Below are 25255 nucleotides of genomic sequence, written 5' to 3'. Positions count from 1 at the left end.
TCCCCGAAAGCAGCCGGACGCCATGTTTCAAGGGCAGCGGGGTTGGTTCTGCCGCAGCGTTGGCGGAGAACTGAGGCAGTTCTGGGGTAGGCAGCTGGGCGGAAGGGGTGGGTGAGGTGGTGAACTGAGCATCCCTTCTCGCTCTGGTGCTTTGGTCCCAGGGTAGTTGCTAGGCTCACCTTGTGCTCTTACCTCCACAGTGGCCGAAGGGGGCTCCATCAGTGACCCGAGGGCCGCCGACTTCCTGTTCAGCTGTGATGCCTCCCACCCAGACACGCTGAGGTACCTGAAGGCCACCTGGCAGTGCCTGTTGGGTCGCGATGAGTCAGCAGCTGGCGTTGGAAGTTGCAGGCCCCTAATAAATATCGATCACAGGAGTAGACTGGAAATGAGCAAGTTTTCAGCCCTAGATGGGAAGCGGGGAGGGATATAAATGACCTTTCTCTTCTCCTTTCCGACACAGCGACATGGCCTCCTACTTGGTTCACGAGTCCGCCCAAGTTCCAGGGTTACGTTTCCAGCTGTCTCTCCCACAAGTTTACGTGGTGCCTTGAAGGCCCATCACATTCAATATGTTTAAACCAAATCTCCTGATTGTCCCCTCACACCTGCACCAAGTCCTGTGCTCTCAAACTGAAAACCATAGGAGTTTCTTGGAAATAACAACTCCACCGCATTAATCGGTCAGTGGCCAAACACGTATCCTGTGGTCACGTACCCTGTAAAAGTTCTTCGTACTCCCTGCAACCACCTTCGCACACGCCCTCATTACCTCTGGCACGGAATATAAATAACAGTAGTTGCTCTGCCTCCAATCTGCCCACCTACGACCCCCCTTCACATTGTTGTTCCATTATGTTTACAAAGCAGAAGTCTGGTCACCACCCTGGCTGCCCCCCACCCCACTCTCTTATTCCCCAGTGTCCTAATTGCCCACACCTAATTATCCCTACTTTCACTCACTTATTCTTGCTTTTGAAAGGTTGAATACATTCTTCTTTATTTATTTATTTTTTTAATGTTTTTTTTTCAACGTTTATTTATTTTTGGGACAGAGAGAGACAGAGCATGAACGGGGGAGGGGCAGAGAGAGAGGGAGACACAGAATCGGAAACAGGCTCCAGGCTCTGAGACATCAGCCCAGAGCCCGACGCGGGGCTCGAACTCACGGACCTCGAGATCGTGACCTGGCTGAAGTCGGACGCTTAACCGACTGCGCCACCCAGGCGCCCCCATTCTTCTTTATTTTATAACCTAAAATATCTCCCTTTCTTTCTCCTAGGATATATCAGAGCCTTGATTACATAGAAGATAATGCTACAGTTTTTCATGCCTACTATCTCTCTGCAGTAGCTAATGCTGAAGTAAAAAATTCGGTGGCTTTAGGTCACTTCATTCTTCCTCCTGCATGCCTGCAAAAAGGTTAGCAAAGATCAGTCATCCAATCTCTGTTAGCCAAATCCAGCTAGGTCACCCAACTTTACTGAGCTTTGTTCTCAGAGATTTTTGTGTTTTGTATCATTTAATATAAGTGGAAAGGGACTTGGGATCACATTTCCTTGGGTGTATATTCTAGCTTTGTTTATTGTTCATTCACACATTCACTAAACTCCTACTGTGTGTCAGGTTTCAACCCAGATACTGGGGATTCAGTGCAGAATATGACAAAAAGCAGATCTTGCCCTCACAGTGCCTACTGGCTAGGATCCAATACTTACTAGTTTTGTGAACTTCAGCAAGTTCCAACTCACGAACCACGAGATCATGACCTGCACCAAAGCCAAGAATCGGACGCTTGAGCGACTGAGCCACCTAGGTGCCCCTGTTCTTTACACTTTTAAAAGTACTGGAGCGCCTGGGTGGCTCAGTCTGTTAAGCGTCCAACTTTGGCTCAGGTCATGATCTCGCGGTCCGTGAGTTCCAGCCCCACGTCGGGCTCTGTGCTGACAGCTCAGAGTCCAGAGCCTGTTTCAGATTCTGTGTCTCCCTCTCCCTCTCTCTCTGACCCTCCCACATTCATGCTCTGTCTTTCTCTGTCTCAAAAATAAATAAACATTTAAGAAAACATAAAAAAAATAAAAATACTTTCATGTTAATTATTTCAGCAATCCTATAAAGGGCAAGTTAATAAACTGCTTCTGAGATTGGTTCTTTTAGTACTCCCTGCTTGGAACATCATTTCCCTATCTTTTGTGGGGTAACCTTAAATACTCCATTTTAGGTCTTGCATTATTACCCAATTCTTTATTTATTTATTTAATTAAAAAAAATTTTTTTTTCAACGTTTATTTATTTTTTTGGGACAGAGAGAGACAGAGCATGAACGGGGGAGGGGCAGAGAGAGAGGGAGACACAGAATCGGAAACAGGCTCCAGGCTCCGAGCCATCAGCCCAGAGCCCGACGCGGGGCTCGAACTCACGGACCGCGAGATGGTGACCTGGCTGAAGTCGGACGCTTAACCGACTACGCCACCCAGGCGCCCCTATTACCCAATTCTTGATATATGTGTGTCTGTCCTTTAGAAAGACAGACTGAAGCTAAAACAAAGTCCCAGTAAGCAGACTATTTAGAACAAAGCACAAAACGAAACAAAACAACTTGAAAAAGATTTCTATAGAAGAGCTTTAGAAACCCCAAAGATGGGATTCCTTCCACAGTTGATGTCCTTGTGAGAGCTGGTTATAACAATAAATTGTTCCAAAATAATTTATTTATACAAATAAATTAGTGACTGGATAGGCGAACTAATTGACTCAAAAACTGTGCAAATCAGTGAATATCCACCTTCACGGGGCTTATATTATAGAATGACTATCTGACCTGATTTTAAATTATTACTCCTGTCTTTGAGTTTAGCATCTTACATTAAAATGTATTTAAATTAAAGAAATCTGTTTTCAGTGAAAACATGCTCCTTTTTAAGATTGAAAAGTATACATTATTATCTACCCAGCCCAGAATTGTTTAGTATAAGTGTGAGATGCAAATGTGAGCCACATATTGATTTTAAATTCTCTAGTATAAGAAGTCAGTGAATAAAATAGATGAAATTAGTAGGTGAAATTAATTTTAATATATTTATTTAACCTAATGTATCTAAAATATTATTTCAATATATAACAAAAAATCATTGGGATATTTACATTCTTTTTTTGATGCTAAATCTTTGAAATCCAGACTTTATTTTACACTTTTAGTACATCTCAATCTGGACTAGCCATACATTTCAATATGGTAGTGATATATAACTAGTACAGTGGCAACTATATTGGACGACATAGGTCTAGAGGGATGTTACCTTTTTGTCTGCAAGTGGGCTACTATGGAAACTTTTGAGATCATTAAGAATGTGACCTAGGGGCACTTGAGTGGCTCAGTCAGTTAAGCATCCAACTCTTGGCTTTGACTCATGTCATGATCTCATGGTTTGTGGGTTTGAGCCCCGTGTTGGGCTCTGCATTGACAGTGCAGAGCCTGCTTGAGCTTCTCTCTCTCTTCCTCTCTCTCTGCCCCTCCCCCCTCAAAATAAATAAACTTTTAAAACACACACACACACACACACACACACACACACACACACACACACTACCATGCCCACTAGACATGTTACTCTTCCACTCCTCTTTTACCAAATTATTGAATTCTTGAGGACCTCTACTCTACAAATTTAGGAATTTTATACCTTTTATTTTGACTGTAGATTGTCTTCTTTATTAATGGTTGGCCTAAAGATACAAACATCTAATGAAGACCTATACTCCAGCAGAAAAAGTTTACAATAATGATTCTTATAATGCTTTGGAACCATCTGGGGAGTTTGTTAGAAATGCAAATTCCTGAGCTCCTCCTCATTCATCTGATTCAATAGGAATCTGCATTTTAAACAACTATCTTAGGTGAGTTTGATGCAAATGGAATAATGCTGGCGTAGAAATTTCAGACTTCAGGTAAATTTCAGAAAATTCTACCAAGTTACTTTAAAAAATAGTATTGGATTTTTTTTTCTTACCACAGAAATAAGAAGAAAACTTGGTAATTTTATTTGGGAACAAGATCAACATTTTCAGATAGAAGAGGTAAGAGTAAATAAAGGTATTTGGTTAGAATCTACAGTTTCAAAAATTTTTGAAAGCAATGTAATCTTAAAAATGTTTACTTGTGACATATTAATGTCAGTGATCCAGATTATAGAATTTAAAGGACATGCTTTTATTGAATATAATCTAGTCTGACATTGTTTTTACGCTGGCACATTGATGAAATTGAGATATTTTTATTGTATTATTCATGTAAAAAATTTGAAAATTTGTTTCTATCACTAATATTAAGGGAGTAATAGGTGCATAGTATTTACCCAGTTTTTTATGGCCAGAATAGATAATTCTTCCTTTTAATTTTTTTTTAAGATTTTATTTTATTTTATTAAGTAATCTCTACACCCAACACACGGCTTGAACTCACAACCCCAAGATCAAGAGTGGTACACTCCACTGACTGAACCATCTAGGCACCCTTACTGCCAGCATAGATTCTGATTTACTAATCCCTCTGTTGTGTCATTTCTTAAATATCTTCAATAACACCTGTCAATAAATGTGTACAAAACTGAAAATTGACTGTTTTATAGCTTTTGCTATTCTGCTTCAAATTTGCCTATGCTTTTGACTTACTTCAAAATTTTTATGCAATAGCCAAATTTGGGGTAATTTGAGCATCAAAAAGAATGACAGGAATGAATTAAATTTAAAAGAATCCATGATTCAGTAGTGATGCTCCAAAGGAATAAAGAAAGGAAAATAAGAACAGAAGGAAGAGAGGAAATGAGGTGGGAAGAGGAATAAAGGAAGGAAGGAAGGAGTGATGGAAGGAAGGAAAGAAAACATGGAATAAGACAAACTTCTTTATGAAATAGCAACTAATAAATACACGGACGCCTGGGCGACTCAGTTGGTTGAGTGTCTGACTGTTGGTTTTGGTTCAGATCATGATCTCATGGTTCATGGCTTTGAGCCTAATGTCTGGCTCCTCGCTGGCAGCACAGAACCTGTTTGGGATTCTCTCTCTCCCTCTCTCTTTGCCCTTCCCTTGCTTGTACTGTCTCTGTCTCTCTCTCAAAAAAAACCCAAAAAACAAAAAAAAAACCCAAAAAACAAAAAACAAATAAAACTTAAAAAAATTTAAATATAGAAACATTGGTAGAATATAAAATCCCCATTTTACCACCCCCAGTAAAATAATTGATTTAGGCAGGGTCATTAATGAATGTTAAAACCATGATCTCAAATTATCACCCCACAGATTACTTAGTAGTTACAAAGGTAAGCGATATGCCTTCACAATGGAGAGATCTGGCAGATACCACCTTAAACAACTGGTCAAATTTAGCATCACCAATATTGGAATAAGCTCTCATTATGTTCAGCTTGAGGTGATATAATAAAAGTATACAATATTTTCTATAAAGTGTTCTTATTCAAAATGTTTAACCTAATTAACCTTAATCCAATTATGAGTAAACACTCAGAGAATTCCAGAATGTGAGACATATCACAAAATAACTAACTGGCTTAGACTCTTTAAAACAATGCCATAAAAAATAAAAAAGCAGGAACACTGTTCTAGATCAAGAGATATACAGCCAAGTGTGATGTATAAACCTTGATTGGATTTTGGATATTTTAAAAAATAAATATTTATTTATTTTGAGAGAGAGTGAACACGAGCAGAGAGAGATGGAGAGAGAGAATCCCAAGCAGGCTTTGCACTATCAGCACAGAGCCTGATGCAGGGCTCGAACTGATGAACCTCAGGATCATGACCTGAGTTGAAATCAAGAGTTGTAAGCTTAACCAACTGAGCCACCCAGGCACCCCGATTCTGGATATTTTTAAAATAAAAAGTAAAAAAGACATTTTGAGAACAATCAGAAAAATTTAAAGATGGACTAGTAGGTAATATTTAATTAATGTTAATTGTCTTAATTGTGATGGTGGCATTATAAAAATAAAATAATGCTTTTTTTTTAATATATGAAATTTATTGTCAAATTGGTTTCCATACAACACCCAGTGCTCATCCCAAAAGGTGCCCTCCTCAATACCCATCACCCACCCTCCCCTCCCTCCCACCCCCCATCAACCCTCAGTTTGTTCTCAGTTTTTAACAATCTTAAAAGAATGCTTTTTAAAGCCAAGGCAAGCTAGGGGCACCTAGTGGCTCAGTTGTCAGACTTTGGGTCAGGTCATGATCTCACAGTTCATAAGTTCAAGCCATGCATTGGGCTTACTTCTGTCAGCACAGAGCCCACTTCAGATCCTGTCCCCTTCTCTCTGCCCCTCCCACGCTTCCACTCTCTCTCTCTCTCTCAAAAATAAATAAACATTAAAAAAACCCTACAACACAAGTTAAAGATTAAGGAGTGAAATGTCATATTATCTGCAAGTATTTTCAAATGGACCAGCAGAGTGATAAAAATGTTAATGCTTTGTGAATCTAGGTGAAAGGTATATACTACTTAATGTATTATTTAACTTTTCAGTGTTTGGAATTTTTCAGAAATCTTTATATTTCTGGAGCCAAGCAATTAACTTATATGTTTTGTATTCCTTTTATTAAATTGTTTTTTTCCCCCAAGTTGTCATCATCTGAAAATAACCGTTATTTTAGTGTCTTTGGCTATGTTGTACTAAGGATCAAAATATCCAATCCTTGGCTTGTCATATTGTTTTCAGGGACGCGAGTGGTGATAGAATGGTTGTTATTTGACAGTTATTATTGAGTAAGCCAGAACTTTAGAGCTAAAAGCTCCTTAAAGCTCATTAATTTAATCATTCAGTTTTAGAAATGAGAGACCTGAGGTAAAGAGAAGGTAAAAACCTGTTTTAGTTCACGTACTAGATATTAGCAAAATGGAACCAAATTTTCTCTGCTCCAACCCAATCCAGTATTTTTTCTATGAAAAAATTAGTAGAACATGCCTGTATTGATGACTGGCTCTAGAAATTATATGATTTTATGATAAGTGACTTGTTCTTTCAAGATATTGATTGATATTGAATATTAGGCAATTATAATAATGTAACCATAGAATATATAAGTAGAAGGTACTTCATCGAATGGCAACAACATGCATAAATCTGGTAAGTAATTTGAGGAGTGTTATGTTATTATTTGGACATTTGTGACATAAACAGATATTTCCCAAAGGCATATTAAGTAAATATATTATGTGATAGGTACTAGTATCTGAGTCACTTTCACATAATCTTTTTGAAAAACTTAATACATGTTTGATTCTTTCATAACTCCATGCTAAATACTCCATTTTAATTTTGAAGGGGAAATACAATTTGTTCAGCTTACTTCATAGTTTTGATCTATAATTTATAGGAAGCCTAGGAATCTTCAAGTCAAGAATTTTAAGTTTAAATTAATAAATTTTTTTCCTTATCTTTTAAATATTTATTTATTTTTGAGAGAGAGAGAGAACATGTGTGGGGGTGGGTGGGCAGAGAGAGAGGAAAACAGAATCCCATGCATGTTCTGCACTAACAGTGCAAAAGCGAGTCTTAAACTCATGAACCATATCATGATCTGAGCTGAAATCAAGAGTCCGACACTTAACCGAATGAGCCACCCAGGCACTAAACTAAAAAGTAATATGGCCACATTAGGGAAAATTTCCAAAGTTGATAGGAGAATAAAATTAGTTCACATTTTACTATCTACTACAACCACAGCTGATATTTTAACAATTCTGTTCTTCATCACCTATCCCTAAAAACAAATAGTATAATTGTGTGTATGTACAAAATTTTGTAAGTTTTTGACACCAAACTAGATTGAATGTACCTAAGTGTATAAAAATTTTAAGACTCTCAGTATATATTGCTAATTTACTTTTTTGCTTTCTGAAAAAACATTTGATTGGATCATTGATGTGATTTTTAAAAATGTGATTTCTTTTGCTATCCACAGCATGATGAAGTAACACCAAAGGAAATTGAGGACCTTAAGGAAAGCAGTGAACTAGCAATAGATCACAAAAAAGAACTATCCAAAAGGTATTGAATTCATCTACTTCATTGATATTCAATTCAATGGAGGCATCTTGGAGCACTAGCTGTGTTTATCTCATTTAATTTTCACTGTCTTCTTTTCTTTAAAAAAATTTTTTTAACGTTTAAAAACTCTGTCTCTCTTTGAAAGACAGAGAGACAGAGCATGGGTCGGGTAGGGGCAGAGAGAGAGGGAGACACAGAATCTGCAGCAGGCTCCAGGCTCAGAGCTGTCAGCATAGAGCCCAATTCAGGGCTTGAATCCACGATCTGGGAGATCATGACCTGAGACAAAATGGAACGCTTAACTGACTGAGCCACCCAAGCGCCTCTAATTTTCACCATCTTCTTACAGGATTGATACTATAATTATTACCATTGCCATTTTACAGAAAAATAAATCTATGGTTAGATAGATTAATTTGCCCAAAGCCATATAAACTTTTATTATTAAGTGGGGAAAAGTTGGATTTGAACTGGGTCAGTCTAATTCCAGAGCCAACCACTATGCTAGACTATTCTTGCAGAAAAGAAACAAGAATTTATGTATGAGTAGTGCTGTTATATTACTTTTTAAATATTTTCTAAATAGGGAAATATACTATATATTAGCAGTAATTTTATTAGGATTGGAAGTTCTAAGTGATTTTCCCCCTTCCTTTCTAAATTGTTTATGATGTAGTCACTTTGGTTCAAGAAATTAAAAAGACAATCATGGACTTGCCATTGTGTTAGAGCCAATCTATGAGAGGCCCCCTTTGTTTCAGTCTTATTCATAATCTAGTCCTAATTCTGTATTTTCCAGTTCCATGGCTTTCAAATACTCACAGAGAGTACTGGCTTTTCAAAGGTCTGGTATTTGATTGCTGAAATAAAAATGATCTAATAGTAGCTGTCTCTCTTCAATATAAAAACAGGTTTACTTTATATAGTTTTTTCAATTTTAAGTTTTTCTTCCATAATTTTTTCTTATACCTTTTGTACCTACTAGTTGATTTGTTATAATTTAAAGTTAGTTGTTATCTAATTTACCCAAAGTTTTGTATTTAATTAAGTTTAGTAAAACATTGTTTCATGGTCGACTTCTAGATATTCTACCACTTAAGTCTGAGAATCAATATTTTAAGGCTTGGGATATCTATGTATAGCACTCCTTTGAATTTACTTGTTATGCTTTTTGAGACAAGAAACTGGTAAAGAGAGGCAGAAAAATAAAAATAGAGGAGGTAAGGGGCGCCTGGGTGGCGCAGTCGGTTAAGCATCCGACTTCAGCCAGGTCACGATCTCGCGGTCTGTGAGTTCTAGCCCTGCGTCGGGCTCTGGGCTGATGGCTCGGAGCCTGGAGCCTGTTTCCGATTCTGTGTCTCCCTCTCTCTCTGCACCTCCCCCATTCATGCTCTGTCTCTCTCTGTCCCAAAAATAAATAAACGTTGAAAAAAAAATTAAAAAAAAAAATAGAGGAGGTAAGACCATGAAGATATTCTTAAGGGCCTTGTAAGAGAAGGCTGAGAAATCGAAAATAAAAGGTAACTCCCAGTGATTCACTTGACTAGAAAAGATATCAGATGCATAAATTCTTCAAGAAATGGTTGTCCTGCAAAACACAGAAGCCATAGAGGAAAAGATTAAGTTTGACTACCACAGATATTTTAAACTTGTATGTGGCAATAAAAATACCATAAATCAAGTCAAAAGAAAAATATACACTGGGGAAAAACATCTGACAAAAACTAGTTTCTTTAAAAAATACAAAGGAGGCTTACAAATCTGGGGAAAATATGTCCATTCTAAAAACAATAACAATAGACAAAGGATATGAATAGATAGATACCTTAGGTAGGTATCTAACCTAGAGCCTTTTCTTTGTGGAACCACCAGAGGGTGCAGTGTGTACATAGATAAAATACTTTGGACCTACTCAGCATGTATTTTGTTGGCATACTACTAGTGATACTGAATACTAAGTGATGAACCTGTTATTAAACACTTGCTAAATACAAGACACCTGTGAGCTAATCAGTTCATTTGATTCTCATAACCTTATAAGATAGATAAATACTATTAGCCTCATTTTCCAATTGAGGAAACAGGTTCAGAGAGCTGTCACCCAACATTACTTACATAGTGAAACTGAATTTGAAGCTAAGTCTAGCTGATCCAGAATCCAAACTCTTAATCACTATGCTATTTTCACTTCTCAATATGTTCCCAAAATCTTCTGAAAATTGCATGAATTTAATTATTCTGTTGGAAACTTAATGCGTGTGATTTGTCAAAATAGAAAATAAAATAAAGAAAATTTAAATTATAAACAACCACACCACTTGGAGATAACCACTAACATTAGTACATTTCTTGCTATTTTATACAAATACATTTTGTTTTAATTTTTATTTTTCTTTGATTACTAATGGCTTTGAGCCTTTTTGAATTTGTTTATTAGCATTTTATATTTCCTTTTCTGTGGTTAGTTTTTATTCTTTCTCCCTTTTTTTGTGTGTGTGGGGTCTCATTGTTTTTCTTATCAACTTGTCTGACAACTTTATATAATAGCTATATTATCCTTTTGCCAGTTTGTCACATTTTATCCTCAGTTTGTTGTCTGGCTTATACTATTTTAGAGATACAAGTTTAAATTTTTGTACCATTAAACTGATCACTTTTCCTTTATAATTTCTTCTGTTGCTTTTATACTTGGAAAAGTTCTTGCCCATTCAAATGTAAAATCAGTTTTAAATTCTGCAGATATTTATTTTGGTTTATGGTAGTAGGAGATCAAAATTGATTTTGTTTTACAAATAAGAAATTTCCACGGGGTTTTTTGAATAATAAATCTATTTCTAATTGATGGGTAATTTCCCTTTGTCATAGGTTGTTTTTACGTATATGGAGATCTATTTTTAGACTGTTTTATTCCATTAATCTGTGGATCTATTTCTCTCTCAATATAATATTCTTTTAAATTATATAACTTTATTTATGTATCTTAATACCTGACAAGGCAAGTCCCAAACTGATTATTCTCCTTTTAAAAATCTTTTCCTCAGTTCTTCATGCCTACATATTATTCCATTTTCAAATTTTAATTATCAAAATCTAATATATACAAAAGGGGACACTGTGAAAATACTGGTCCCTAGCAAGCCAATTGCTCTCTCAGAAGCAACCATTATTACTAGTTTCTTATATGTGCATATACTAGCAAATTAATATAAATATTTTCATTTCTCCTTTTTCTCACAAATAGTGATAGACTGTAAGCCCTGTTCAGTCCCTTGCCTTCTTTCACTCAATCATTTTACCTTAGAGATCATTCCATATTATTATATAAAGAGCTTTTTCATTTTTGTACTGTGTTATATTCCATGGTATGAATTTGTCATAATTTATTTACCGAGTCCCTTATTTCAGTGGACTGTTACATCATTTCTAGTTTGCTATTAAAAGTGGTGCTTCAGTGGATGATCATGTAATGTCATTTTCTATGTGTGCAAGTATCTGTAGGGTAATTCTTAGGAGGTGAATTGCTAGGTCAAAAGGTATGCAGATTTGTATTCTTGATAGGTCTTATCAAATTACTTTCCATATAGGTAAAACCAATTTATGCTCCTACTGGTTATATTTAAAAGTGACTTTCTCAGGTTTGTTTACCAACAAACATCCAGGTTTGCTAAGGATTGTCTTGGTTTTAACACTGAAAAGCTCTGTCTCCTGAGCAACCCCTAAATCCAGGGTAAACTGGGATAGTTAGTCACCCTTCTTTCACCTGCACCTTCTCCAATGCAGTGTGCTATCATATATTTTGGTCTTTGCCAATTTAATAGGTATAAAATGGTATCTCACTCTAGTTTTGTTTGAATTGCTATTATTATGAATGAGGCTGAGTGTCTTCAGATGTTTGAGAATCACTTGTATCTCCTTTTCTGTGAACTGTTTGTTCATATCCTTTGCACATTTTCCTATTGATTGAGTTTTATTTTTATTTTTATTTTTTGATAAGAACCCTTTACCTTTTAGGAGAATTACTTCTTTGTGAAATAAATTACAATTAATAATTCCTAGCCTATTGTCTTTTGACTTTATTTTTTATGTATTTATTTATTTGAGAGAGACAGAGACAGTGCAAGTTGGGGAGGGGCAGAGAGAGAGGGAGAGCAAGAATCCTAAGCAGGCTCCACACAGCGCAGAGCCCAACTTGGGGCTAGAACCCACAAAGCTGTGAAGTCAACACACAAAGCTGTGAGATCATGACCTGAGCTAAAACCAAGAGCTGGACACTTAAACGACTGAGCCACTCAGGCGTCCCTGTCTTTGACTTTAAAAATGTTAAGTTTTGAGGGTGCCTGGGTGGCTCAATTGGTTAAGCATCCGGCTTCGGCTCAGGACATGGTCTCACGGTTTGTGGGTTCAAGCCCTGCACTGACTGCACTCTGCTGTCAGCACAGAGCCCACTTCCTATCTTCTGTCTTTCTCTCTCTCTCTCTGCCTCTCCCCTGCTCCCTCTCTCTCTCTCAAATATAAACATTAAAAAAAAGTTAGGTTTTGTCATGCAGAAATGTTTTACTGTATATATTCATACTTATTAACATTTTCTTTAATGGCTTTCTGGGTTTTGTATTGTACTTAGGAAAGTCTTCCTACTCTTAAGATTATTATCATCAGTGGAGTGCCTGGGTGGCTCAGTCCGTTAAGTGTCCAACTTCGGCTCAGGTCATGACCTCACAGCTTGTGAGTTCAAGCCCTGCATTGGGTTCTGTGCTGACAGCTCAGAGCCTGGAGCCTGCTTCAGAATCTTCGTCTCCCTCTCTCTCTGCCCCTCCCCTGCTCACGCTCTGTCTCTCTCTCAAAAATAAATAATCATTAAAAATTTTTTTAAAAAGATTATTATCATCATTATTTTTTGCTATGGTTTCTTCTTAATGATGACTTTATCTTCCAATTTAAATCTGTGACACATTTGGAGTATATCTTGACATAAGATATGAGGTGGGGATGTACTTTCTTTTTCTTTTTTTCCTGCAGATAGCTACCCTACTTGTGGCTATTGATTCAATAATTCATCTTTTCCCTCACTGTCTTAAAATGCCACCTTTATTATAGGTTAGTTCCCTGTAAGTATTTGGGTCTATTTCTGGATTTTATATTTTTATATTCCACTCATTTGTCATACAACAGCACCACTCTGTTTTAGTTAGTTATAATATGATTTAATATCTAGTGCTAGTTTCTCTTCTTTACTCTTTTTCAGATTTTCTTAGCTATTCTTTTTGTTTTTACACAAGCCTTTTATTTTTATTTTATTTTTTATAATTAATTAAATCCGTAGTTTATTTGTACTTACTTAGTTTTTACCTAATGCTTAGCTATTCTTTCTGGTTTATTTTTCTATTTGAATTTTAGAATCACCTTGTTAATATTTTTAAAAATTATTATTTTTAGTGACATTACAAAAAAAAATTTATAGATTAACTTAAGGAGACTATCTTTGATACCAAATCTTTCTATCTAAGAAAATGGTATTTTTTCCCCCACTTGTTTAAATTTTCTTTTTGGCTCTTAAGGAACATTTTCATATTTTTTTCATACAAATCTTGTATGTCTTTTAAGATTATTGCTAGGTATTTTTTTTTTCATTCTATTATACATTCGGTCTGCCTATTTGATTTTCTAATATGTTGTTGTTCAGGTAAATTTTAGAATTATTTTTTCTTAACCTCTAAAATCCCTTTGGGATTTTATTGAGAACTGTGTTAAACTTAAATTTGAGAATCCCTAGGCCTTTATAATTTTCAGTATTCCTATCCAGGAGAATGTTTTCTGTTTTTCTTTATTTTTCTTTTCTTTATTTAAAAAAACATTTTTTTAATCTTTATTTACTTTTGACAGAAAGCAACAGAGCATGAGCGAGGGAGGGGCAGACAGAGCAGGAGACACAGAATCTGAAGCAGGCTCCATGCTGCCAGCTGTCAGCACAGAGTCCAATACAGGGCTCGAACTCACCAGTGGCGAGGTCATGACCTGAGCCAAAGTGGGACGCTTAACCAACTGAGCCACCCAGGCACCCCTACTTTTCTTTACTATATCTGAGTAAAGTTTCCTACTTTCCTACATATAGAATCATATATTTCTTGTGTTGGTTATTATAGATTTTTATGAATTTTGCTGCTGCTGTGGATTGGATCAGGTTTTTTTCATTTTATTTTTTATTAGTTATTACTATTATAAAGTAAAGTGATTGATTTGGCAGTATTTGTCTTATTACTACCCACTTGGAATCTTTAAGATTCTAGAAATATTTCAGTTGATTCTCTTGGCTTTTCAGGGTAATTTGTTAATATGAAAGATTGCTTCTTCCTTTTAACTAGATATGTCTTCCATTTCTTTCCCTCTCCTCCTCCATCTCATTGCTTAGCGAAAAATTTTAGAGCCTTGATAAATAATAATAAAGGTTATCCCTTTTCAGTTTCTGATTCTTTTGGGAATATTATTTTGCTTTATTTGAAGGATCTTATCCTAAGTGAGCCATAGTTTCTTTTAGAAGAGTTCAGATGAAAAAAAAAAGAAGAAGAAGAAGACTTCAGATGAAATCTAATTTTTAAACAAATTGAAAATAAAGGTTTTACTATACTAACTGTAATTTTAGATTTTTAAAGGAAAATAATAAAGGATGACCCCAATTTTTAATTATTGAGGTTTTTGTTTTCATAATTATATTAGCTATTAATTATATACAGGCTAAATATAGCAAACATTGTTATTTGGCATAGTTAAAAATAGGATCTTTTAGCTAAAAACTACTTAGCTCTTAAGAGTTAGAATGTAATTAATTATACTATACAACCACACTCAGAATAATTTAACTTTTTTTCTTTTTAACTCAGAAGTTACTTCAGAATCTTAGTATACCTCATGATTTTCCCAGATATCATTTTTTATTTATTACAGTATTGAAGTACTAGTTGACAGAGTTTCAGTTATTTAAACACTGAATAACAAAAATGCTGTGATTATTTAAAATAGAACCCACTCTGCTTTTTTTTAGCATATTTAAGATTACATATGTATATATGTATTTTATCTAATTATAAAGTATTATTGAATTATTATGCTTTTCAGAATATTGAAAAAAAAGACTTAGATTTCTACATTAAAAATTTGCTTTGTCAAGTGGCCAGGAAAACTGAATGGGCCTTTGTATTACTTAGAAGCACAAAGTTCACATTTAACATTTTCACCCAATAAAACTGAAATCTGATCAAGAGCAAATAGATTATTGGGGTGCCAGGGCAGTTCAGTCAGTTGATCATCTGACTCTTGATTTCGGCTCAGGTCATGATCTCATGGTTTGTAGGTTCGAGCCCCGCATCAGGCTCCTCACTGACATTGCAGAGCCTGCTTAGGATTCTCTTTCTCTCCCTCTCTTTCTGTCCCTCCCTTGCCCCTCCCTTGCCCCTCCCTTGCCCCTCCCTTGCATAAACTTTAAAAAAATTTTTTAAAAAAAGAGCAAATAGATTACATATTGCCTGGAATAATTTTTCAGGAAAAAAACCCAAATATAAATATGACTTTCTCTCTGTTTCGTTTTATAGCACAGAAAAGCATTTTATAAGGACTCCAGTTATGGAAAAGCAGATGTACTTCCCTCTTCAGAATTATCCAGTGAACAACATGGTAACAGGTAATTTAAAATAAAATTTAGAGAAAACCCAAGTAGGGAAGAAACAAAAGAATATTTTGTACAATAAAGCTGCTGTTGTACCAGCCTGGCAAGTAGAGTCCCTTCTGTTACATATACTAATAGAAGAGATATCATTTACATTAAATAAATCTGTAGAATTGACCCAAAGATAGGCCCCATATTTTCTGTTAAAACACTGGTCTATTGGTAGTGTGAATATACATCCATGTTTTTACATAAGACAGTCCCAGTTTATGCCTGTTGTCCTGGCATCAGTTTTTTACTCTCAGGCATACCAATTTGGAAGATAAATTATATGGACCACTCTAATCATAGTTTCCTTTGAGAATCTGATGAAACATAGACCCCTTTCCCTAGCATACATACACACACAAACATAATACACAAACTTCACATATAATTTAGAGAGGTTCTCAGGTGTCCGTGGACTCCATATTTGGCTTTTCTAGTGCCCGATGTAAAGAAAAAATGGCTTACTAAGGCTGATGTGAGAGGATGGAACTTAGGGAACCAGTTGAAAAGTGGCCTCTGGGACTTAGATAGTGCTAAATGAGGTGGATAGTTAGATACTTTGATCTGGGTGGTATTCAGTAATGTCATTGATCTTTTTTTTTAAATAGAGATTTAAAAAAAAATTGTCTTTAAAATACAGCAACTTAAAAAATACAGGTTTTTGAAATTTCATTTTAAAAATCATTTGTATTTTTCTCACACTTTCTTTACGAGTGTCAAAACTACCTCTTGCAAGTAGTCCACAGATTCCTAGATGTCTTCTTTCATAGTATTATTCCTTCTTACCATTTTGTCTAGCCATTTGTTTCATTTTTTTTCCCTCCTGTTCATCTGAGTAATAAATTGGCCTTTAGAAAAGCACTTTGAAAAAGAACTTTTAATGTGTAGGTTGAGACTGAATCTTAGGGACATCAAAGAAAACTGCTACCCAGCTTTGATAGCGGAGAAGTCAGTTCTGGGGCTTTGAGGAGTAAATGTGGACTGCAAAGGACAATGAACTATGTAGAAGTACTTAAGTTCTAATATTGGGAATAGTGACTGCTACCCTGACTTATCCCTATACCTAAACATTCAGATAAAATGCAAGTACCCCTTAAACCATGGTTGTGGCATGTTACTGGTATTGATTTTTTTTTCAGGCAACTCTACCACCAGTTACTAAATGTCCCATGTTCATTTGGACATATCAAACATTTGATAACATTTTTAAAAAATCAATGATAAATGTTAAAATCAGCACAATAAAGACAAATGCTTAGATTTGGACACGTAACAATGCTGCTCTATGTTTCATTGCTGTCTGACTATTCAAAAGACATGATAGTGTTATATTAAAAACAAACTGAAAAAGAACCGTAGAAATAATCATTAGTCAGGGTGCCTGGGTGGCTCAGTCAGTTGAGCATCTGACTCTTGACTTCGGCTCAGGCTGTGATCCCAGGGTCATGGGATTGACTCCTGTGTCAGACTATGCACTGAGTGCAGTGCCTGCTCGGGATTCTCTTTCTCTCTCTGTCTCTCTCCTCCCTCTGTCCCCTCTCCCCACCCCCCGCCTCTCTCTCTAAAATAAAAAATAAAAATAAAATAATAAAAAAATATAAAAAATAATCATTAGCCAGAATTTTTAAAGTAAAATTTTAAATTGTGGTAGTCTTTTTTTAATTTTATAGGTAAAACAATAGTAAAATTTTCTGATTTTTAAAAATTTTCTTACTAATTATTTTCTTTCTTTAAATTTCTACATTAAAATTTTATTTTTAAAAATTTATTTATTGCCCTCAACAAGTACAAAAAGATCAAGATCATGCCATGCATATCTTCAGACCACAACACTATGAAACACTAAACATTTGGAAAGATAGCAAATACTTGGAGACTAAAGAACATCCTACTAAAGAACGAATTGGCTAACCAAGAAGTTAAAGAGGAAATTAAAAAGTACATGGAAGCCAATGAAAATGATAACACTACAGCCCAAAACCTCTGGGACGCAGCAAAGGCGGTCATAAGAGGGAAGTATATTGCAATCCAGACCTTCCTAAAGAAGGAAAAAAGGTCACAGATACACAACCTAACCTTGCATCTTAAAGAGCTAGAAAAAGAACAGAAAAAGAAAAAAAAAACCCAAACCTGCAGAAGACAGGAAATAAAGATTACAGCAGAAATCAATGCTATCGAAACAAAAAAACCCAGGAGAACAGATCAATGAAACCAAAAGCTGGTTCTTTGAAAGAATTAACATAATTGATAAACCACTAGCCAGTTTGATCAAAAAGAAAAAGGAAAGGACCCAAATAAATAAAATCAAGAATGAAAGGGAGAGATCACAACCAACACAGCAGAAATAAAAACAATTATAAGAGAATATTATAAGCAATTATACACCAATAAAATGGGCAATCTGGAAGAAATGGACAAATTCCTAGAAACATATACACTATCAAAACTGAAACAGGAAGAAATAGAAAATTTGAACAGACCCATAACCAGTAAAGAAATCAAATTAGTAATCAAAAATCTCCCAAAAAACAAGAGTCCAGAGCCAGATGGCTCTCCAGGGGCATTCTACCAAACATTTAAGGAGTTAACACCTATTCTCTTGAAGCTGTTCCAAAAAATAGAAATGGAAGAAAAACTTCCAAACTCTTTCTATGAAACCAGCATTACCTTGATTCCAAAACCAAAGACCCCACTAAAAAGGAGAACTATAGACTAATTACCTTGATGAACATGGATGCAAAAATACTCAAGATATTAGCCAACCAGATCCAATAATATATTTAAAAAATTATTCACCACGACCAAGTGGGATTTATACCAGGGATGCAGGGCTGGTTCAATATCCACAAAACAATTAATGTGGTTCATCACATTAATAAAAGAAAGGACAAGAACCACATGAGCCTCTCAATAGATGCAGAGAAAGCATTTGACCAAATACAGCATCCCGTCTTGATAAAAACTTGTAAGGAAGTAGGGATAGAAGGATTATACCTCAAGATCATAACAGCCATATATGAAAAACCCACCCCTAATATCATCCCCAATGGGGAAAAACTGAGAGCTTTCCCCCCCAAGGTCAAGGACAAGACAGGGACATCCACTCTCACCACTGTTATTCAACATAGTATTGGAAGTCTTAGCCTCAGCAATCAGACATGATTGAGAAATAAAAAGAAGTAAAAGGCATCCAAATCAGCCAGGAGGAGGTGAAACTTTCACTCTTCGCAGATGACATGGTACTCTATATGGAGAACCCAAAAGATTCCACCAAAAAACTGCTAGAACTGATCCATGAATTCAGCAAAAGGCAGAATATAAAATCAACGCACAGAAATTGGTTGCATTCCTATACACCAACAATGAAGAAACAGAAAGAGAAATCAAGGAATCGATCCCATTTACAATTGCACCAAAAACCATAAAATCCCTAGGAATAAATCTAACCAAAGAGGTGAAAAATCTATACACCAAAAACTATAGAAAGCTTATGAAAGAAATTGAAGAAGACACACACAAAAAAATGGAAAAAGATTCCATGCTCCTGGATAGGAAGAACAAATACTGTTAAAATGTCAATACTACCCAAAGCAATCCACATATTCAATGCAATCCCTATCAAAATAATACCAGCATTCTTCACAGAGCTAGAACAAACAATTCTAAAATTTGTATGGAATCAGAAAAGACCCAGAATAGTCAAAGCAATCTTGAAAAAGAAAACCAAAGCTGGTTTCACAATCCTGGACTTCAAGCTGTATCACAAAGCTGTAATCATCAAGACAGTATGGTACTGGCACAAGAACAGACACTCAGATCAATGGAACAGAATAGAGAACCCAGAAATGGACCCACAAATGTATAGCCAACTAATCTTTGACAAAGCAGGAAAGAATATCCAATGGAATAAAGACAGTCTCTTCAGCAAGTGGTGCTGGGAAAACTGGACGGTGCATGCAGAAGAATGAACCTGGACCACTTTCTTACACCATACACAAAAATAAACTCAAAATGGATGAAAGACCTCAATGTAAGACAGGAAGCCATCAAAATCCTCAAGGAGAAAGCAGACAAAATCCTCTTTGACCTTGGCCACAGCAACTTCTTACTCAACACGTCTCTGGAGGCAAGGGACACAAAAGCAAAATAAACTATTGGGACCTCATCAAAATAAAAGGCTTCTAAACAGCAAAGGAAACAATCAGCAAAACTAAAAGGCAACCTGTGGAATGGGAGAAGATATTTGCAAATGACATATCAGATAAAAGGTTAGTATCCAAAATCTATAAAGAACTTATCAAACTCAACACCCAGAAAACAAATAATCCAGTGAAGAAATGGGCAAAAGACATGAGTAGACACTTCACCAAAGAACACATCCAGATGGCCAACCGACACAGGAAAAAATGCTCAACATCACTCATCATCAGGAAAATACAACTCAAAACCACAATGAGATACCACCTCACACCTGTCAGAATGGCTAATAAGTCAGGCAACAACAGATTTTGGCGAGGATGCAGAGAAAGAGGATTTCTTTAGCACTGCTGGTGGGAATGCAAACTGGTGCAGCCACTCTGGAAAACAGTATGGAGGTTCCTCAAAAAAATTAAAAATAGAACTACCCTATACCCATCAATAGCACTAATATGTATTTATCCAAGGGATACAGGTGTGCTGTTTCGAAAGGGGCTCATACACCCCAATGTTTATAGTAGCACTACCAACAATAGCCAAAGTATGGGAAGAGCCCAAATGTCCATCGATGGATGAATGGATAAAGAAGATGTGGTATATACATATACAATGGAGTATCACTCGGCAATCAAAAAGAATGAAATGTTGCCATTTGCAACTATGTGGATGGAACTAGAGGGTAGTCAGTCAGAAAAAGACAAATATCATATGACTTCACTCATATGAGGACTTTAAGATACAAAACAGATGAACACAAGGGAAGTGAAGTAAAAATAATATAAAAACAGGGAAGGGAATGAAAACACAAGAGACTCATAAATATGGAGAACAAACAGAGGGTTGCTGGAGGGGTTGTGGGAGGGGGATGGGCTAAAGGGGTAAGGGGCATTAAGGAATCTACTCATAAAATCATTGTTGCACTATATGCAAACTAAATTGGATGTAAATTAAAAAAATAAATAAAAATTACAAAAAATTTTATTTATTTATCTTAAGTAATCTTTACACCCATCATGGGGCTCAAATTCATGACCCCAAGATCAAGAGTCACATGCTTTTCCAATAGAGCCATCTAGGCGCCCCTATGTTAAAATTTTATAGCACTTTCTTGGAAGAAAGTTTCAATTTTTAGAGATAATTCATTTGTCTTTAATTTTGATATAAAATGACAAGTACTTCCTTTTTTAAAATCATGCCCATCTGCTTGTACAGGAAGGAATAACTTGTTGGAATGTAGTGGATGACAGTTGTAATTTAGGCAGTGGTAGTAATTTCTGTGACTATAACTTAATTGTCTCTTCCTCAAAACGGGTTAGATTTAGCTCAATGAATGTTAAATCTCTTAAAATAGAACTAATTAGATGTTAGGTTGCAGAAAATACAAATTGGAGCTATGCCCTAGAACCCAGTGGCCCCAAATTGTGACAACGAAAAATGTCTTCAGATAGTGCCAAATGTCCTATAAAATATCAAGGGATTTTTTTTTTTTTTTGGTCTGTTTTTTGTTTGGTTTTTGCTTTTGACTGGAATTAAATTCTTTCAGTCTGATATCACTGGTTATCAGAAGAAGTTCTGATTGATAGCTACATGTATTATTAATAAAAAAAATAGTAAATATCTTGCAGGCAAAATTTTCAAACCAAAAAGTTCTGATAATTAAAAGTTTGGGAACCTATCATAGGTACTTTATTAGTTATCTATTACTATGTAACAAATTGCTCTAAAAGTTAGCAGTTTAAAACAATGAACATTTATTACTTGATAGTTTCTCAGGGCCAAGAATCCAGGAGCATCTTAGATATTTCCGTCTCAGAGTCTTTCACAAGGTTACAGTCAAGTTGTTAGCCAGGCTACAGTTACTCCAAGGCACAACTAGAACTGGGAAATACATTTCAAAGCTCACTCATGTGGTTGTTGACAGGCTTGGGTCTTTGCTGATTTTCGGCTCAAGGCCCTACTCCTCATCAGGTGGGCCTATCCATAAGGGCTGTTCACATCATGGTAGCTTGCTTTCCTCAGAGAGAGAACTGCAAGAGGGAAAAGAGCCTACCCAAGACAGAAGCCACTGTGCTTTTTATATCCTACTCTTAGAAGTGACAAACCATCACTTCGGCCATGTGCTATTGGTCACAAAGACCAACCCAAATACAGAATCTTCTTCCAGAGACTATAGAAACTTGTGAATACTAAGAGATAGTGATCATTTAGGGCCATTTGGGAGGCTGGTTACCACAGACACTTATGGAATCCTCCACCAAGAATACCTTTCCTAGGAACTCTTTTTTCTTGCCCCCCCCCCCCGCCCCACCCCCCAGTTCATCTGGGTTACACAGAAACAGTCATTTTCTAAAACATGAGCTTGCTCTTCGCCTCTAACAGTTGCTTTGGGAACGATTACCTGATTTAAGTTGGGCCAGTCACAGCTTTTCTCTAGATTTTTTGACATGGAATGCAGCCAGTCAAATCATTCTCATTCAGGTAACCATAGCTCTAAGATACAAAACTTGGGAGCAATGGGGGCCCATGTTTTCTACTAAAGCCAACTTGCCTCAAGAAAGGAAAATGAAATTAACATGTAGAGAAAAACTGGATACCAGTAAGAGACAACAATGAGAGCTAGTTACTTCTGAGGCCCAGCAACATGTCTGCCTTCTTCACAAGCTTGGTTGATATGGCAATGTCTTTCTAGTACACTCCCTTTTTGTTTAAGCTAGTATAAATTGGGCATCAGTTGACTTCAGCCAAAAGTCATAATTACTTCAAAACTGCTACAATAATCTATTTCTGATGCATAAATGTCCTTCTTATAATTATAGGAATATTTTTATCAATGTAATAATTATTTTTAAAACTCCTATCCTCATACATATCTTTAGAAACTTCACATACTGTGTATATGTGCAGTTAACTAAATGTTAATATTTTTCTGCACTAGTTTATTTTATACAGAACCTAGTCATTAGGCAAAAATCATGAACCACGTAGAGTGTAGTAATAGTACTTCAAGAGATTTTCTGAAGTAAATGATTATGATTAAAATATCTTTAAAGGCACTACTCAGTTTTATATTATTGAATTCATAGTTAATTTATTAGCTGTGAATTTATTATCTATTATTAGAAGCAATCAAGTTATATGCATATGTACCACATGTTGATGGTGGTGTTTTAAACTCAATCATCTTTGAGCTCTATCAGAGTTTTTCTCATACAGTATTTACTTTTAAACTAGGTTTTAGTTTTAATATAAACTACAAACACAATACACTTAAAATACAATCACTCAGATACAATGATTCAGATAAGCAGTTGCTATCAAGGTAATATTGCTTAGTGTTATTGAGTCCTTAAGCTCTCTGCATTCTAGGTGGGTGTTTTTTGATACTCTCTTATCAATTTCAGATTATTAATGTAACATAAAAATTACTCACACCCAAAACCCTTGTTGACTAAGCAGTAATACTGGCTTTCCTTAATTTCTTATTAAACAATGTTATCCCAGTGTTAGCCATGCAAGAAAGTGTTCCCAGCTCTGCTGGTGAAGATGAGCTGTTGATGCTGTTAGTAGCTAGTTGGATAGATAGTTCTGAGTGATTACACTCTAAGCCAGACACATTTCCCAGTTATTTTAGTCTACGTACTTTATGTTTTATCCCCAACCTGGACATTACACTCTCAGTAGTCAAAGTGGGTAATCAAAATTTGTGCTTTATTTATTATTTAAAAAAATATTTTTACATTTATTCATTTTTGAGAGACAGAGAGAGACAGACTGAGCAGGGGAGGGGCAGAGAGAGAGGGAGATGCAGAATCCAAAGCAGGCTCCAGGCTCTCAGCTGTCGGCACAGAGCCCAATGCGGGGCTTGAGCCCACGAACTGCAAGATCATGACATGAATCAAAGTTGTACATTTAACCTACTGAACCACCCAGGCACCCCAAAATATTTGTGTTTTAAAAGGAGGTAGAGGCGCCTGAGTGGCTCAGTTGTTTGGGCGACCGACTTGGACTCAGGTCATGATCTCGCAGTTTGCGAGTTTGAGCCCCGTGTCCTGTGCTGACAGCTCGGAGCCTGGAGCCTACTTCAGATTCTGTGTCTCCCCCTCTCTCCACCCCTCCCCTGCTCATGCTCTGTGTCTCTCTGTCTCTCAATAATACATAAACATTTAAAATAAAATAAAAGGAGGTAGAAGGTTGGACGGAGTGGGGAGTTGGGAAGAAAGGTGTTCCCTAATAATTATCAAGTTTCATGGAGAATCTTCTCACTGGTATTATTTCTTCTTTTTACTTCTTTCTAAAAACATTATTTAAAAATCTTAATTCTAATAAGTCAAAGACATTGAAAAACAAATAGTGTAATAGTACGATAGGATTTCAAATGTATATATATTTTTAATTTTGTAGGTTATATATCAATTGATTCCATGAAGAAATTCCTTGGGGAGCTACGTGACTTTATTCCTGGAAGCTCAGGATATTTGGCATACCATGTTCAAAATGAAATTAACATGTCAGCTATAAAAAGCAAATTGAAGAGAAAATAATAAGTTAAATTGTACTTATATCTAGTTATTTGTTTTTTATGAAATATTAGCAAAGATGTACATAATTTTACACTCTCCCCTTGGGACAAGGGGATTGGGGAAATGGGGAAGAATTTTTCTCTTTCTTTCTCAAAATGTGTTTTTAAGGAAATTCAGAATCATTTTGGCTCTGTGTTTTGACATTTGGGCTGGATTTTCTCCCCAGTTTGTAATGTTATGTCCACAAATCCTGAGTACACAGTTGTTATAGAGTAAATGTCATAAAAACACTTTATAAGAAGTCTCAGTCTTTCTCTCTCTCCCTCTCGGCCAGATGCTCTTTTGGCTTTAACATTCAATTAATTATATATGTTTTTCTAGATTCAATGTTAAGTTTTATGATTCTGATCATCTTATTTTAATTAAAAAATTAGAATGTTACTGTTGAGTTCTGAATTACTGTTTCTGGCTTGAAAAATACAGAGTAAAGCACTTTAATGATTCAGACTTCATGTGTGGACAGTTCCTGATAACATGTACCAGTAGGAATTCAATGTAAATGAGTGTTCATATCCTCTGAAATGAATCCTCAAGTCACCTTAGAATCACAGTGCTGGAAAGGACCTTGGAGAACAATGAGGAAGTGAAGGCCTATGAGAGAATGTCTTGTCTAGGGTGACTAGTTGGTTGCCAGAACAGGACTAGAACACAACTGTCTTGATTTTCCAAGCCAGGGCTTTCCCACTGTTTCACAATGGTATATGCTGTA

The 25255-nt window shown here is 35.9% G+C and overlaps 1 protein-coding gene across 1 annotated transcript; it reads left to right on the top strand.

The window, feature by feature from the left end:
- On the top strand, window positions 1-24991 carry TERB2 (telomere repeat binding bouquet formation protein 2). The gene is made up of 7 exons (XM_045448444.1): window positions 1-86; window positions 201-282; window positions 1283-1422; window positions 4016-4077; window positions 7979-8064; window positions 15648-15736; window positions 24368-24991. Exons 1-7 carry the CDS (start codon window positions 23-25, stop codon window positions 24505-24507), a joined length of 663 nt encoding a protein of 220 aa, XP_045304400.1. The 5' UTR covers window positions 1-22; the 3' UTR covers window positions 24508-24991.
- The last annotated feature ends 264 nt before the right edge of the window (window positions 24992-25255 follow it).

This window comes from Leopardus geoffroyi, chromosome B3 (assembly GCF_018350155.1).
Source record: "Leopardus geoffroyi isolate Oge1 chromosome B3, O.geoffroyi_Oge1_pat1.0, whole genome shotgun sequence".
Lineage (NCBI taxonomy): Eukaryota > Metazoa > Chordata > Mammalia > Carnivora > Felidae > Leopardus > Leopardus geoffroyi.
The sequence above is the reverse complement of the archived record's forward strand: the minus strand, read 5'-3'. Positions and strand labels throughout refer to the sequence as shown.

Bases quoted from the DNA above. Each gene is read 5' to 3' on its own strand.
- TERB2 (XM_045448444.1), top strand. From the start codon at position 23: ATGTTTCAAGGGCAGCGGGGTTGGTTCTGCCGCAGCGTTGGCGGAGAA. The intron at 87-200 runs GTAGGCAGCTGG...TTACCTCCACAG, and splicing joins AGAACTGAGGCAGTTCTGGG to TGGCCGAAGGGGGCTCCATC. The intron at 15,737-24,367 runs GTAATTTAAAAT...TTAATTTTGTAG, and splicing joins AGTGAACAACATGGTAACAG to GTTATATATCAATTGATTCC.